General features: G+C 52.0%; 1 protein-coding gene across 1 annotated transcript in view; it reads left to right on the top strand.

The window, feature by feature from the left end:
• Nucleotides 1–605: 605 nt before the first annotated feature.
• Nucleotides 606–17,088, top strand: part of LOC142774242 (uncharacterized) — a 49,470-nt gene continuing 32,987 nt past the window's right edge. The window contains exons 1-4 of the mRNA XM_075874631.1: nt 606–772; nt 2,229–2,290; nt 3,227–3,362; nt 11,489–11,562. Coding sequence (XP_075730746.1) covers nt 708–772; nt 2,229–2,290; nt 3,227–3,362; nt 11,489–11,562 — 337 coding nt within the window. The 5' untranslated portion in view covers nt 606–707. The remainder of the gene's footprint in view (nt 773–2,228; nt 2,291–3,226; nt 3,363–11,488; nt 11,563–17,088) is intronic.

Here is a 17,088-nt window from a genome sequence, read left to right as displayed (position 1 = left end):
TACTTTGGCATTCTTGTCTATTAGTTCTGATAAATATTCTGCCTAACAAAGGAAACAAGACTTCAAGTTTACATTTCTTTTCTACCAAATTTCGCACAACTTTGCGTCCGGTGTTGCGTCGTTTCCTTCTGTGTCGTTTCTTTATGCGAAGCGTTAGACCCACTGGTATGACCACGCACGTTCCTTTGGGCTCCTTGAGCGGGAGATTGACTCTTACTATTATGCCGCATAATGTTTGAACAGAGACAGAAAGCCTGAAAGGTCACGCTAGCCGTAACCGTCGCTGATGGGCTTGCGCAATAACGCTGAATACAAATAACTCTATGCGATCAAGCACGACACACATACACAAAGCACGATTCATGAACTTCCGTGATACCTTACACGGAATGCTGTTCTACCAATGTGACACATTACGAGATATCCTGAAGTGCGATTACGCGAGACGAAGGCGTGATTGTCTGGATTGTAATAAAACGCAATAAGATGGGGGAAGAATGCACTGTGCCGTAGGGGTTGCATGTGCCCAAGCGAAGGGCACGCATGCGTCGTATCATATCTCTTAATCATGCTTCGAATTTTAGGCATGTGGTTGTCGGGAAGCACTACGACACGCCCTGGTATGCGCAGCTCAACTTCATCCGCGACAGTGTTATCTCATAGCTGCAAAAAGAAGTTGCACAGTTCCCAAGGGGACGTGTACGACCATGGCCGGGGAAGCAACACCACGATGGTGGCATGGAAGCTGGCCGTCGGCCCAAGGCCACCAAAGGTAAGCCAACGTGCAAGTTTACTTGTGAATTAAGTGGGGCGCCCCCTGGTACAACCCGGCTTCCAGGTCACTGATGCTTCATACTTCGCGACAGCGTAACCCGAAGGGACCCTGAAATGCTTCTGGGGATGTTTTACAAACGATTTGATCGGTGCGTCAAGTCCTGATGGTAATCGGTGCGTCAAGTGAATTACCTCTTACGAGACTTCGAACGTGCGAATGCCTACTGTTCACAGTCCCCGCAGGTCGCGAGATCGAATCCCGGCTGCGGCGGCTGCATTTTCGATGGAGGCGAAACTGCAGCAGGCCCGTGTGGTCAGATTTGGGTGCACGTTAAAGCACCCCATGTGGTCAACATTTCCGGGGCCCTCCATTACGGCGTCTCTCATAACCATATGGTGGTTTTGGGACCGGGCGCACAGAGGTCACTGCAATCGTTGCACTCTCTCTGTGTGCGAAAAAATTGCGCTTTTGAGACACAGCGAAGTGACAATTGAGACACTTATTTTTGTTTCCGCCGAAAGAGTATCCGACGTGCATGGAATGCTGTGCGAGGTTGCATGTGCGATATTTGGAGGTGCAGCGTTCTTGGTCTGACGACGCAGTTCGAACACTGCCTCGGCACGTTAGGCTTAGCAGGTGCCGCTAAGCAAGCAACATATTTCGCTAATATCAATAAAACGTACCTGCTGCTATAGTGCCAGAGTGAGATGAAATAAATCGATGGCTGATCTCACCATTTGTTTACTGCTGTCAGCGCAGTGGGCGTGTAGCAAGAGCAACTCCGGATCGAAGCGGGCAGTTACTTCTGCCTGGGAGCTGTCATGTTGATTTGTAAACAGTCATCGGCGGTAACCGACACAAAAAAATTAACTGCATAAGAAATAAATGCGATGAAGAACAAACATATCATGTATCGATGTGGCGTACAATACCTAAAAGAAACGCCAATTCTAGCCAATCCTATTAACGTTAAGTCACTTATATGTGGGACTACATTTCGCTGTGCAAGCGTATGGCTTTTTTACACCACGTAGCTTTGGTAGTACTGAACCAAAGTGGTGAAATCGTTTTTCTTTTATAAGTACGAGCGATAGAAGCTTGCCGACCCAGCTCCTGAAAACAGCTGATCGATATGGCATGCGAGTAGTTTCTACCACAAATAACTTGATAAGCAAGATGTGTAATCTTGTCAGTCGGGCTAGACCTGCGTGCTACAGATGCCAGTACTACAAAGCGCAAGATGATGTTCGTGTCTGGCTCAGTGGGAGTACTTCGTGCCATTTCCCTCGCATGTGGTCGAAGGTATACGCAGCCACTCATCGCCGTTCACGCCATGTAATAAAAATGGTACAACGTACGAATGATACCTGGATGCATGTTGTGATGCCATGTCACGTTTTTGTTACCGATGGATGCATGCGGCCTGATACCTTTCCCTGCTTTGTAAATGCAGTTACGAGGCTACCATGCCCACTTTCCAACACCAGGCTTCTGACGCCGCAGCTCCTTCTTACGGTATGTAAGCGAAGAATTTTGACCAAATTTAGGTTTCTTGGCGCGAAGAATCACAGGACTAGGCTATCTTGCCGTACGAAATGCGCATGTTGAAAAACACATCTTGAGCTTTTGAATGTCTAGATATGGGGTCACGCTGCCTTTTGGGTATTCAGTGGGGATGTTCAGGCCCCGCCGCGGTGGTCTAGTGGCTAAGGTACTCGGCTGCTGACCCGCAGGGCGCGGGTTCGAATCCCGGCTGCGGCGGCTGCATTTCCGATGGAGGCGGAAATGTTGTAGGCCCGTGTGCTCAGATTTGGGTGCACGTTAAAGAACCCCAGGTGGTCTAAATTTCCGGAGCCCTCCACTACGGCGTCTCTCATAATCATATCGTGGTTTTGGGACGTTAAACCCCACAAATCAATCAGTGGGGATGTTCAGGTCTATAGTCCTGGCGCTATGAGGCATAAGTGAGAGTGATAATATATCAGGCATAAGTGTGAATGACCCATATTTTAGTGACCCGAAATTAAACCATGTTGTTTTTCATGAATTAAAAAGGAGTGTTCAGGACTCAAGCCCGCACTCTTGAGTAGCTGCACAGGACTCATAATAACACGCGTCACAGCAACGAGTGACGAAGCCAAGTTTTCATGAAAGAGACAAAATGCGTAAAAAAAAGGTCTTTTGAAATCTTTAGCTGGGTTCGGAAGATAAAGAATAAAATAATGGAAGAGCTGCATATCTCTTTAATATTTGTGAGAAAAAATATACCAAGAAGACCTTCAGAAGGCTCAAACTTCCAGATCAAACTTCCAGATCGCAAGTGCAAGCAAACAATCGTAAGTTCTAGACAGTCTAACTCTCTGCTTCAAGCCTTTTTTTTGCTTTTGAAAAGGAAGTTCTGTTTCTCAAAGGTGTTGTCACAGTGTGCTTGAACAACACTTCCGTTTTTAGGGCACGTAGATCAGTTACAATGCGGAACCACCGATTTCTGGATCCCAACGGATGACACCAGCGCCTTCTTCAGACTGCCAAGCACAAGCCAGAATTTCCGGATGCCAGGACCAGACATTTCAGGGAACAACGCGAGGTAAGCCTTTTCAAGGAATGACCACACCATTGAGGTGGTAAAAAAACGTTACACTCAAAAGCGGGACATTGCCGATAAGAGATTACGAACTGCCGACATTGGTGTGAATGGAGTGTTTTTGTGCCCGCATATTTGTCAGCGGCAGTATTTTGGAGCCACCACGAATAGAGAGGGTTTGCAAACAAGAGTGCCAGAATCGGTGTGCCGCGAAAGCTATTGCTTCCACGGTAGTTAACCACTGTTTCAAATGTAGATCGTTGCGCACATTGTCAAAATTTGCAGCTTTTGAGGACTTACGTTTACAGCCAAGCTGTGTATGGCAAGGATTCGATATTTTTTGACGTGCCTCCGCTACAACTCTTCCCAAAAAAGTGGGGGTGAAAGAGCCTACACCTAAAGCAAACACACATCACCACTCTCCGAGAGCTATAGTTAAATGGGAAAGGAAGTTTTTCGAAAAAATTCTCTTTCTACAGGTCGTAGACGGCGTTGCTAAGGTGCATTATTTCATGCTCCTATCACATCGCTTGTTTGCGCGGCTGTTCAACAGAACGCCAGCTGGGGGTCAGCGCATTGAACTTCACTTCACAGTCTTATAGTCATGATCACAGGTAGCATTCGCGGCAGCGATCACCGGCATCAAGCGATAGTTACCGGCTTCGTTAGTCAGGTAGAAGCTCTGGATGGTGGTACACCTCCTTAAGGCGACGTATACTAACGGCTGTGAGTGCCGTTCACCATCTCTCCGCTGCTTCGTCATTACACTTAGTTTAGTTCTCTTTAGAGGGAAATGGTGTATATACCCCCAACCGAACCCACGGAGAATATAATGGGACGCAAAAGTTTTCGTACGCAAGACGCTTTGGAGCGCTGACACAAAATCTCCATAGCGAAATGTGTGTACAGTGTACTTATAGCCATGAAAAAAGTTTTGTCACGCAAGGAAATTGGTGACAGGGGTATTTATTAATTCGCACTATAATATTTATTAATCACACCATGGTGCCTTTATGGTGTAATGGTTCCTGCGAATCGCAATTTGATCACACGGGGGAGCTTACGTTAACTCACTGGCGAATGCCAACGGATTTTAACTTTACTCCCCCTCATAGCATCACCCCGTGCGTTCGCACTTAACCATGTTCACCCTCGGGGAAATGCTTGGGAGTTTTATTACTGATGATGATGATTAGAGTGCAATTAATGAATTTAAGTGTTGTTTGTCATGAAGCTTTTGTACACAGATACATTATATACGAAGTATTATTTATTTACACTTCACAATTTTCGCACGATGCATTAAATGCACAAATCGCGAGCGCGTCACACACACACCCACAAACTACACTACAGATTAGCACCTATTCGTGTTATCGTTGTAGCTCACGGTTAGTACCAGCGCTTTGTGATCCGAGAAATGTACGGTGAGTGGATCCGGCAAGACGGAGCAGACCATACAGTTCCTACTGAACGCCAAGTCTATGAAGCCACCGTTGATCGTGGTCGGAAACTCGAGAGACAGACACGTCATCGAGTAATTGTTCAGCATGTGGTCAACCAACCAGCCATTGTCCTTTCTAACGTCCACGTTAAAGTCACCCACCACCACAATCGGAACCGAGGGACGCGCGCGCACAGACTCATTCTCCATCGCCGCATCCATCTGCTCCAAGACGTCATCTCTCGAGAGGTTCGGGGCCAGGTAGACGGTCACAACCAGGACGGCATCGCCGGAGTAGGCACTGGTGTAGACGGAGGCGTACGGCGAGTCGTCTCTGAGCGGCGAAGTACACACGGCATGCGAGAGGACGTTGGCGTAGACGTGTCCAACCAAGCACACGCCGCAGTACTCGCCCCGGCTTCCACTCCGGGCGAAGGAGCACGGGTCGTCAGTGGGACACGTTCGCGGCGATGCATCAGGAGCGAGGTCGGCACGCTGTAAGACCAGGAGTTGGGTCCGGTCCTGCTGTCACCTGAGATCTTCACTGAAGGGCCGGTAGCGCTTTAGGGAGACGTCCACTCCACCAGCCCTTCTCTCGGCGAGGGCCCGGGTCACGCGATCGTAGCCACTCAGGGAGACATTGGCAGCGCAGTCACCGGAGGAGTGGTTCCAGTTCTCCGTGAGGCAGAGGAGATCAACTCTGGAGAGTACGGGGTCTTTGGCAACGTCCAGTGCATGCGCTGAGAGAGAGCGGACGTTTAGGAGCGAGAGCGTGAACTCTCTACAGCCACCCTTGCACACCCTGCGGAAATGCTGGTTCCTCAGAGCGGAGAGGTAGCGCTGCGTGACGGTGACGAGACGGTGATTCTCGAGCCTCCTAAACTCATCGAGCATGGGTTTGTCCGGGTTGTCTTGCTTGTGGTAGAAGGTGTGGTCTCTCTCAGAATTGGTGAGGTATAGTGCGTTGAGGTTGGTACACCGAGAGAGCGCAACGTAGACGAGCTTCTGCGGGTGCGTCTTAGAGTAGTCGTACACGACCGAGGCGTAGGTTCCCCCCTGAGATTTGTGCACGGTGATGGCGCTGGCCTGGACAGGGGGGAACTGCGTCCGTTTACAAGCTATGCCGGCCTTTTGATCTACCGTGACGGTGGCCGACTGCATCTCGATGGGTATCCAGTTCTCGCTGCTCACGTTGTAGCCCTTGGAACGGGCCTCGTGAACGGCCCGAGCAGCGCGCGCACGCGTGAGCTTTTCGGTACCGGGCACATCGAACTCGAGCCACAGTCGTCTCACGCGCGTCTCTTCATCCTCGTCTCCTTCTCCTTCTTCATCCACTCATTCTCCATCACCGAGCAACGGGCCGGCGAGCTCACACAGGCGCAAGACTCCAACCGCACCGTTGACCAGACCATCCACGAGATCGATGTTATGAGTCATCATGTAGGGCTTGCCAACCACGGCCATGACTTCCCCGGGCAGATTTGCAAACTTGCTGGGAACCATGCGGGCAACCCTGCGCTTGGCATTCTCGAGCAGATGCGGCGTCTTGCAGCCGAGGTACTGATCACGCGCGCGAAGCACCACGAAGTCGTCCTGCGAACGGGCCATGGTCTCGTTGAAACGCGTGACATCGGCGTTCGAGTAGAAGATGCGCACGGCCGAGGGCGCGCGCTCGGCGGCTTCCTCGACCGTGACGAACCTGGATGCGAGAAGAAGCTTTACTTCTTCGGGCTCGAGCGCGCGGCCGTCCCCGATCTTGGTGAGGACCGCGGAGAAGGTGGCGTCGGACTGGCGCACGACTCTCACAAGCGGGAAGTATTCGAGATGATGCCACGTGACAGTGCTGAATCCGAGGAGACCATCAGCACTGTTGGGCCGCTTGAAGATCTCTGTGGCACGCACGGGCGGCAACTGCCGCAGGTCCCCGTAGAAGATGACGTCCAGTCCACCGAAGGGTTCGGTGAGTCGCTGCGTGATCTGGCGCAGACGGCAATCAACCAGTTTGAGTTGGTCGGCGGACATCATACTGACTTCGTCTATGATGACGCACTTGACACTGCGGAAGGCACACCGGAAGGTGTTCAGGTCACTAGGTCGGAGTCCACCGTCCCCCATGATTCCGAGACGGGCGTCCTGTCGGTTTCCACGGGCAGCCCGCACGAGTTTGAAGGCACTGTGGACGGTGGTTCCACCCACAGCAACGGCGGCCTTTCCCGTACTGGCGCAGATCACGTACGCGTACGCGTTGTAGACGGAAGGGACGGATGAGGAGGAGCCGTCTTCCCAGCCAACGGCACCGCAGCAGTCCGCACAGCGGTTATACACGTCCATGGCGAGCTTGAGCACGAAGGTCTTGCCACAACCCGCGGGTCTTGTGAAGAAGACCCGCAGCGGAGGCTGCCCCGGCGTGGTCTGACGGTGCAGAATCTCGCGCAGCAACTCGTACTGCTCGGGGTTGGTGCTGCGCATCATCGAGACGTACTCTTCTCGTTCCATGATTCCGCCCCGTTTGCGTACCGCAGCACACGACGTACTGACCTCCTTGAGCAGTCGGAGCAGGCGCTCGTTAGGCAGCACGTCCGCGTACACACTAGCATCCGCATCTCGTCGTTCGGGGATTTGTACCCGCGCGCACCCGTCATCTTCATTACATTCTTCTTCTTGCATTGTTCTTTCTTCATCCTCCTCTCTCTCTCGCCTGAGCCGCAGCATCTCGGCGTAGTGGACCTCCACCATTTCTTGAACAAGTGCATCGTCATCCGCCGAGTTGTATTCTTTTCGTTTTACCTCGATCAACTGCTTGTTGTTCTCGTAGATGGACACATACCTATTACCATCCAACACATCAACCGTTTCGCTTCGGAACGGGACGTATAGAAGGAAATTTTCCCGCATATACGACTCCACATTGTTACCGGGGTTGTATCCGCGGTAGCGTATCACAGCCAGCCGTACCCTGAGCATGTAACAGCAATCACCCTTCGCCGGCTGGTACTTGCTGGCGAAGTCGGCGAGGCATACTTCGTTGAGGGTAGGCGGCCTGGCCTCGTACTTTTGCACGAGGTTCGCTTTCCAGACGTCGGCGGAGCCCGGAGGGAGCGCCTCCAACTCGGCACGCGTTTTGCGTACGCGCACCCGTTCTTCGGGGTAGCACGTGGGGACGTACACCACCTCCCGGCTCTTGTGCGACATGTCCTGTTTGAGCAGAAACCAGGCCGCCTCCTGTGCCAACATTTCAATTCCTTTAAGAATGTCCACACGAAGCTTGCGGATCACGGCTTCGATGTCGTCGTTGGGATTCGTTTTTAGGATCTCGTCAACGGTGCATTTGAGGTTGGACATTCCGCGGTCGGACTTATTGACATAGTCCACCACGTAGGAAGCGCACGCCTAGTGATCGAGTATTATCTGCATATCCATATTCGAGTCCAAGACCCGGCCTATCCACGCGTTGAATGCATTCACAAACTTCTCCGCCGGGGTCCTTCGATGGAGGACGCAGAGTCGCGAAAGGCCGGCGCGCAGGACATCCATATACTCCTTCTCTGAGTGCAGGCCGAAAGCGCGTAGGAACGAGGCGAGATCCTCAAAGTCGCCGGACTCGAGGCCCTCGTGCATTTCATCATACTTCTTCTTGAGGGCCTTGAGACGCTGGCGTTCCCGCTCACTCTCCACATCGTCTCCCTCCGGCGCAGGTGGAAACGGCACCACGATCCTCGTTTCATCACTGGGCATGAAAGGCGCCCTGAACCGGCACTTGGTGCGGCCGCGCTTGTAGCACGTGTGGGTGTGCTGACGCGTCTGCGTGCACGGCCGCCTGAGGAGCGTAGTGTCGAGCGTGAGGAGTTAGGCCACCATCTCGAGGGTCTTGGGCATGGCACCTTCCTCACCGGTGAGCTCCTCGTCGGGCGCCTCTTCGAGCCCCAGGATCACGTGCACGTGCGCGCTTCCTCTCTGCTGGAACTCCACCCACTTGAAGTAATCCCGGATCACGTACGGGCGGAACGGCGAGCAGTTTCGGTCGGCGAGCACGTTCATGATGACGTCGAAGATCCTGTTGATGTACATCGCGCAGGCAACGGGGTCTTCGTTCACGAGCTCCACGCGCTTCCAGGCCATCATCTCGGACACGGGCCGAGGCGTGCCGTCGGGCCCAACCCGCAGCCGCTCCAGGGTCTCGAGCAGGCGCTCCCAGTGGACCTCGGACGCGGACATGGTCAGGAACGCATGCGGATTGCTCAACTGGCGGATCATTGCGAAGAGTTCACTCCTGCGATCCTGCCAGTACTAGACCGTATTTGGAACGCCCCGCATGAATGCGAGGTCGCGGTCCAGCACCTCCTCCAAGAACTTCTTACCGCCACTCTCGAGCTGCTCGCGCGTGATGGAACCAGTGGTCTCGTTGGTGCGAAACATCATGTTGCTTTCCGCAACGTTGTACCGCATCACCATCGCGGCCATGTACAAGACGTGCTCTGGCGTTGCTCCACGCCGGTCGGTGCGCCGTATCTCGCTGCTGGCCATGGCGAATGGCGTGGAACGCGGACCGATGATCCTGCGAGGCACGCCCATGTATATCGTGGGGAAGGCGAGCTCTTCCGCATGTGCATCCATGAAGAGCGCCAGTGGGACGCGGTTCTCACCCGGAGCGAGGTGCAGGCTATGCGACTGATCGATCAGCTTGTCAGCGGCAGCAGCATCGTCGAGTTCACCGCTTCGCTCCCCATCATCTCTCATCAAGAGAGCGCGCGGTCGTTGCTCACCCTCCTCATTAAAGACAGAGGGTCTTTGACATGGCATTGAGGGCAATGGCTAGTAGCACGGGGTCGTCCAAATCTATGTTCTCGGGGACAGTCTCGATGTCATCCGCGTCGTCTCCCCACTGGGCGCGTTCACCTTCACAAACGGCCGCATCATCGTCATCGAAGACACCCAGCCGACTCCAGTCGATGCGCATGCCGCCATCGACATACAACGGTGCACGCTCCAGGTGCTTCAATCACGCCAAGATGTTACCGCGCTTCACCAGTCCGCGCCTGTACGTAGCCGGACTCACCAGCCTCCGCTTCACGTGCACGTCTATCGCAACGTCTTCGGGAACCAGCCGCGGAAGACACTCCACCACGCTCGGAACGTCGATGGGCACGTTCAAGATCTGTCCCTTAATGCCGTACTGACCGTTGCCCCGCGTGAGCCGCCTGATGCTCATGAAGGGGAGTCGAGGCGAGATGAGGCGCTCTTCCACCGGGTTCAGATCGGGGAGGTCCGCGGGACGAGGTGGGTACGCGTAGCCGTGGCTCTTGCTCAACGGCGGAACCCGCCCGGCCAGCAGGGACTCTCGGCAAGACGCACACACCCGGAACGCACCGAAGGGAGCCAGCCGCGGGTCTTGCGCATCCATGTCGTCGCATCGGTGTTCGCCCGACCGTCTTCCGAACTCGTTCCAAAGAACCCGCAACGCGTTCAACCTGTAGGTCTCGTTCTGCACGCCGGAAATGCAGCTCAGGTTGTTATCGAACCACAGCCGGTCACACACGGCGCAGCTGTGACCGAAGCTGCGATCCACAAAGTCGCGTTTGAAATGCGCGTCCGGACGAGCAAAGTCCAGGGCTCGCACCCTCTCCCGCGCGGCACGTTCACTGGCTCGAACGGCTTCGGGAACGTCCACTCGCCGTTGACGATTGCGAGCGACGTCTTGACGCCGGCCTTCATCGCCCTTCTCCGCCTGACGCTTGCGTTGTCGTTCCGCTTCTTGGGCCACGTTCGCGGCTCGATGCTGACGCCTCATCTCGGCCTCGCGAGCGCGCAGTTCACCATCCGCTGCACGCTTCGCCCGCTTGCACTCGGCCTCGCGAGCACGCAGTTCGGCATCCGCTGCACACTTCACCCGCTTACGTTCGGTCTCACGAGCCCTTCGCAGCGCCGCCTTGTCTTCCAACGTCGGCGAAACCACCGCGGTACCGTCACCTCCAACGACGGGTGCAGTGCTGGCATTCGGTTGTACTGCATTCGTTGTTGATGGTAGCGTTGCCTCCGGGACATCCATCGCACGACCGACGGGAGACTGAGAGAGAAGGCGGGCGCGCGAGAAAGAGGGGTGCGCGCGCAGCTGCAGCGAGCGAGGAGAGCGGAGGAGCGAGCGAAGGGGGAGGGGGACGCACGCAGCGGCGTTAAAGATATAAGGCGCATTACTGACACCAATATCAGCGTAGCGTCCGTGGCTTATTCGGTAGAGCGTCGCGCTGCGGCCCGCCAAGTCCTCTTTCTTTTAAAGATAGAGAGAAGACTGCGGACGCCGCCGACGGCGGTGGATGGTTTGGGGTCGCTTATAAAGTGTATTCACACTTAAAAATTATACCGTTTTATACTTCATGTCGTGAAGTGTACACTTAGCGATAAAACACAATAATCTCCTGACAGTGCTTCAGGGGCTTTTAACGCGACTGCTCGTCTTCAAGTCATGTTTACAAATTTATGTTTGAATAAGTGGCGCATGGTGTGTCCATGTTACGCACGAATCGTTGCAGTAGGATACGGTATTGCCACTTTGTTTTTCTATAACCTTGCTTATGGCGGTACGGGGCGCCGTCTTGCTCATACTATGGAGTTTTCACGTAAAGACTTCGTGTATTTGTGCGATCACTGCCTCTACGTATTATGTGATCGATACGTCTTGTACCTGTAGGACTTCTGGGACCACTTGGAACTCGGAACCGAATATGGAGTACTACCGTGTCGACCATCTGCCCTCGTCTTTCGGTACGTGCCTTTCCCTTCCACATTTTATCGCAAAATCTATAAACAAAAGGTGTGTGTAGCCGATCTAAAGTACTTGGATGACGTGTCTGCATACAGTTGGCCTCTCCCCTCGAAACTTTCCTTCTCAGCCTGCTTTCCCATTGCAATGCAGAATCCACAGAAATTCCTACAAGTGACGTTCGTCTTTTTTGTCGACGAAGTTTGCTAGTTCTATAGCATTGACTATGTTAGCGCGTGAAAAGTTGTGCCGGGAGCGCGGCTTACTGGTTCCTCTGTAGCAGGGGTCGGCAAACGTTTGAATCAGATGACTGAGTTGTACGCAGGGTCTGACATGACGGGGGTCAGATAAAAAAATGGTAGACAATGAAGTGAGACGACGGCTTGGAGACAACGAGAAAAAAAATTTCGCGAAATAACAACAATGTACACAACTGGAATAGATACCATGTTTGTTTAACTAAAACATTCCTTACAATCGGTAAATAAAGTTATAGTCGAGATATAAAACAAATATGTCGAGTTATAAAACAAATATGTCATAATTTATTTTGTGCGTATTGTACGCAATATGACCTGTCCTATTCATTTCTTAATGTGTTACGAAATCTTCGTTATGACTGACGTCATGACATGTTTGGCATGAAAGGAATTAGTTGGCATGATGAGGACGAAAAGGAAAAAAACTCCCAAGCATTTCCCCGATGGTGAACATGGTTAAGTGCGAATACACGGGGTGATGCTATGAGGGGTATTTATTAATTCGCACTATCATATTTATTAATCACACTATGGTGCCTTTATGGTGTAATGGTTCCTGGGAATCGCAATTTGATCACACGGGGGAGTTTACGTTAACTCACTGGCGAATGCCAATGGATTTTAACTTTACTCCCCCTCACGACCCGCTCTCGACGGGAGACTGAGAGAGAAGGCGGGCGCGCGAGAGAGGGGGGTGCGCGCGCAGCTGCAGCGAGCGAGGAGAGCGGAGGAGCGAGCGAAGGGGGAGGGGGTATAAGGCGCGTTACTGACACCGATATCAGCGTCGCGTCCGTGGCTTATTCGGTAGAGCGTCGCGCTGCGGCCCGCCAAGTCCTCTTTTAGATGCGGAGCATCTTATACTCGCGCCTTGTAGAGCGCCGTCCACGCCGTCCGCACCGCTTCTCGAACATTCGACAGCTGACGCGCGCGCATGCGCCGTCGCCCACTCTTCCACCATCTGTGCATCCCTTCCTCCTCTACACACCGCGCGCGCTTCACTCCTCCACCATCTGTGCACCCTTCCTCCTCTACACACCGCGTTCGACATCTACAATTCTCCTGATTCTCCAGTGGACGCGCATGTGGCGTCGCGCTTCGAGAACATTCAACAGCTGACAGTGTATGCGCCGTCGCGCTGTATATATACTCAAGGTCGGCGCTCGCTCGCTCAGTTGCCGCTCGTCGGTTGGTTTGTACGGCGCGTCGACGTCCAAGGTCGCGGTGAAATGAATTCCAACGAATCCACAAACACAATGATCGACGTCCCTTCGACCAGCGCCGCCCTTTCGCATACGTGTGTACGTGTTCACTCATTTAACACCCCCTCCTACAACCACGTTAACCAATTTAGCCATCGACCCAAGTAAGTCGCAATTTAACACCCCATTTCACAACCACGTTAACCAATTTAGCCATCGACCCAAGTAAGTCGCACTTTAACACCCCGTTAACCAATTATATGGTCCGCATCCTCCTCAGTGTTCCCCCGAGGGAAGCTGCGGGCAATTTTATTTTTTAAAGATAGAGAAAAGAGTGCGGATGCCGCCGACGGCGGTGGATGGTTTGGGGGTCGCTTATAAAGTGTATTCACACTTAAAAAACGAGCACACCACTGACTCCAAAAGAAGCGAATATTGTTCAACAGGAATATATTTCATTTCAATGACGCGATACAAAAAAAAACGACTTGTTCACGCAAGGACTACCACTAACGCTTGTTTCCACAAGCTCTGCAATAGCATGATTGTTTATTAGTGATGCTTCTGCGGTATTGTTGCTTCTTTATTTGTGTTAATCGTAATACAAGTTTCAAGATACTAATCAAAGGCAATTGCTGACCCGCAGGTCACGGGATCAAATCCCGGCTGCGGCGGCTAGATTTTCTATGGAGGCTAGAATGCTGTGTAGATCCGTGTACTCAGATTTTCGTGCACGTTAAAGAACCCCAGGTGGTCGCAATCTACGGAGCACTCCACCGTCTCTGACTATCATATGGTGGTTTTGTGAAGTTAAATCCTACGTATGAATCAAAACATGCCCCAACACACACACACACACACACACACACACGCACACACACACACACACACACACACACACACACACACACACAAATATATATATATATATATATATATATAAATGCAAGAAAGAGACGACGAAACTTTCGTCGTCTCTTTCTTGCATACAATACGTCGGGTTCAGCGTGAATGACGTTCAAAAATTCTGGTATATATATATATATATATATATATATATATATATATATATATATATATATATATTAATGACATCTAACAGACAGTAATGCCAAGGAATGTACAAGGGAAGTTATTAGAACCCATGGAATGTAAATAAGAAGAAAGAAAAGTGGATAAAAAAATAACCAGCCGTGAGCAGGAATCGAACCTAGGACCTTCGAATAACGCGTTCCTTAGGTATACACTTCTTATATATATATATATATATATATATATATATATATATATATATATATATATATATATATATATATATATATATATATATATATATATATATATATATATATATATATTGCTGCTCTCCACAGCCACGAAAAGCTTTTCGATAATCATACGCAATGTCTTCGCTTGTAGTGCCGCGCACAGACTTACGACAATGTTTTTTTTTTTAATCCACAGTGTTCCATCTGGCACAGCAGGACTTGAATACAGTGCCACCTACGGTACAATTTTTTCCTATTGTCAAGATTCCTACTGTATGTGTGAAACGCTGCTCGGCGACAAGTACAACTGAGACATACACTCCCTCTTGCTCACGATTGAGGAAGTTCTTATTAATGTATTTAACGGGGCACATTCAGTCTACATTTTCTTTAGTTTTGAGGCTTAAGCCCGAAACCGTATAAAAGTAATAAGCCGGCTCGGCGAATTCAATGATGAATCGACACGTTCTAACTCACTCTCACTCTGGTGGTGCCGTTAGTATGGGCCTGGCCGAGTCCATATGGGTAATATATTTGTGATCTTGAGTCCACTTAGGCAAAATTTTGGGGAGCCTGAGTCTCGGTGAAAGTTCGGTTGAGATACAGAGAGAAGTAAACGTTTATTTTTGAAACAGTGTCCCGAGCAATGCCCGGTGTCACCCTGAGGTGGGAGGGCTTCTTAGTCCAGGAACCCTCTGGCTTCAACTGCCCTCTTGGCCCTGGCGACGAGTTGTTGTTGCTCTTCCAGGTCCTCGAGGGCGAGCTTCGCCTCCCACGTTTCGGTTAGGTCTCCGTTCGTCCGTCCTGCTTCTTTATCAGTCGTGTGTTGTTGCATATTACGTCTGCCAATACACTGGCATGCAAGAAGCAAGTGCGCCAGGGTGTCCGGTACGTATCAAAGCGGACAAATAGAGCTATATCTTGTTAGGTAGAGACGGTGCATTAGGGCCCCATGTGTGTATGTGTTGCTTTGCAGGCGTCTCAGTATTACGCTTTCCTCTTTTGTCAGTTTTGGGTGTGGTGGAGGGTATACTCGTCGCTCCAGCCTGTAATGCTGGAGTAACGACGAGTAGGTGTTTTTAACAACCTCCGTCTCTTCAACGACGGGTCGAATGGCCTGTGGGCAGAGGGCAGCCCGGCTGACGTGCTCGCGGGCAGCGGCGTGGGCCGCTTCATTTCCCTGCAGACCCTCGTGTCCTGGCACCCATAATACACAAGTGTATGGGAGTGGAGTGCTTCGCCGTTTCATAATATTGATGGCATTGGCTGAGATACGGCCCTTAGCAAAATTCCTGCAGGTGGCTTGTGAGTCGGTGAAAATCACCGCGGCGTCTGTACATGTTGTGGGTGCTAGAGCGATTGCCGATTCTTCTGCAGCGTCTGAATTGAGTGCGTTGACCGTGGCTGACGCTAATTCTCGGCCTTGAGAATCTACGACGCTGACAGCGTACGCGTTTCTATGCGGATACTTGGCCGCGTCAGTGTAGCGGGCGTCCGGGTCTTGCTTGAACTTTCGTCGAATAGCGTCAGCTCTAGCCTTGCGCCTACTTTTGTGAAAAGTAGGATGCATGTTGCGTGGAATAGATGCGATGGACAGCGACTCTCTAATGCACAGCGGGATGCGCTTTTTCCGGTCTGCATCGGCGATGAACGTGTCGCTGTAGTTGAGGTATCGGAGCACCGACCTCCCCATGGGCGTATATTTTTTAACGCGATAGCGTTAAGCTCGTTTCGCAGAAATTGTGGCGTCGACGTCGCTGGTTCTGAGCAAAAAATTGTTTTATGCCTGAGCGAAAAATCGACAACGATGCAAATAAAAAAAAATCCTGCGGCAGAGTGGGCACCGAACCAGGGTTGTTTGGGTAGAAATCGAACATAGGTCGCTTGCCTGGCAAGCGGATGTTCTACCACGCGGCCACAGCTTTTTTTCATGGTATTTAATAAAGTGTTTACGTAATAAAGACAAAATCAAGCAAACAAAATTGAAATCAAATGGAGACAATAAGCGCTCAGGCGTTACTCATAAACATGCAAGCAAGAAAGGGGGGACGTCAAACAGCTCTCCTAAATGGAGTACCAGTTCAGCCTAAAGTCCAGCCCCGCCGCGGTGGTCTAGTGGCTAAGATACTCGGCTGCTGACCCGCAGGTCGCAGGATCGAATCCCGTCTGCAGCGGCTGCATTTCCGACGGAGGCGGAAATGTTGTAGGCCCGTGTGCTCGGATTTGGGCACGCCCCGCCGCGGTGGTCTAGTGGCTAAGGTACTCGGCTGCTGACCCGCAGGTCACGTGATCGAATCCCGTCTGCAGCGGCTGCATTTCTGACGGAGGCGAAAATGTTGTAGGCCCGTGTGCTCGGATTTGGGCACGCCCCGCCGCTGTGGTCTAGTGGCTAAGGTACTCGGCTGCTGACCCGCAGGTCGCGGGATCGAATCCCGTCTGCAGCGGCTGCATTTCCGACGGAGGCGGAAATGTTGTAGGCCCGTGTGCTCGGATTTGGCACGCCCCGCCGCTGTGGTCTAGTGGCTAAGGTACTCGGCTGCTGACCCGCAGGTCGCGGGATCGAATCCCGTCTGCAGCGGCTGCATTTCCGACGGAGGCGGAAATGTTGTAGGCCCGTGTGCTCGGATTTGGGCACGCCCCGCCGCTGTGGTCTAGTGGCTAAGGTACTCGGCTGCTGACCCGCAGGTCGCGGGATCGAATCCCGTCTGCAGCGGCTGCATTTCCGACGGAGGTGGAAATGTTGTAGGCCCGTGTGCTCGGATTTGGGCACGCCCCACCGCTGTGGTCTAGTTGCTAAGGTA

This window comes from Rhipicephalus microplus, chromosome 10 (genome assembly GCF_043290135.1).
Source record: "Rhipicephalus microplus isolate Deutch F79 chromosome 10, USDA_Rmic, whole genome shotgun sequence".
In the NCBI taxonomy this organism is placed as follows: domain Eukaryota; kingdom Metazoa; phylum Arthropoda; class Arachnida; order Ixodida; family Ixodidae; genus Rhipicephalus; species Rhipicephalus microplus.
Note: the sequence above shows the minus strand (reverse complement) of the source record. Positions and strands in the feature narration are given on the sequence as shown.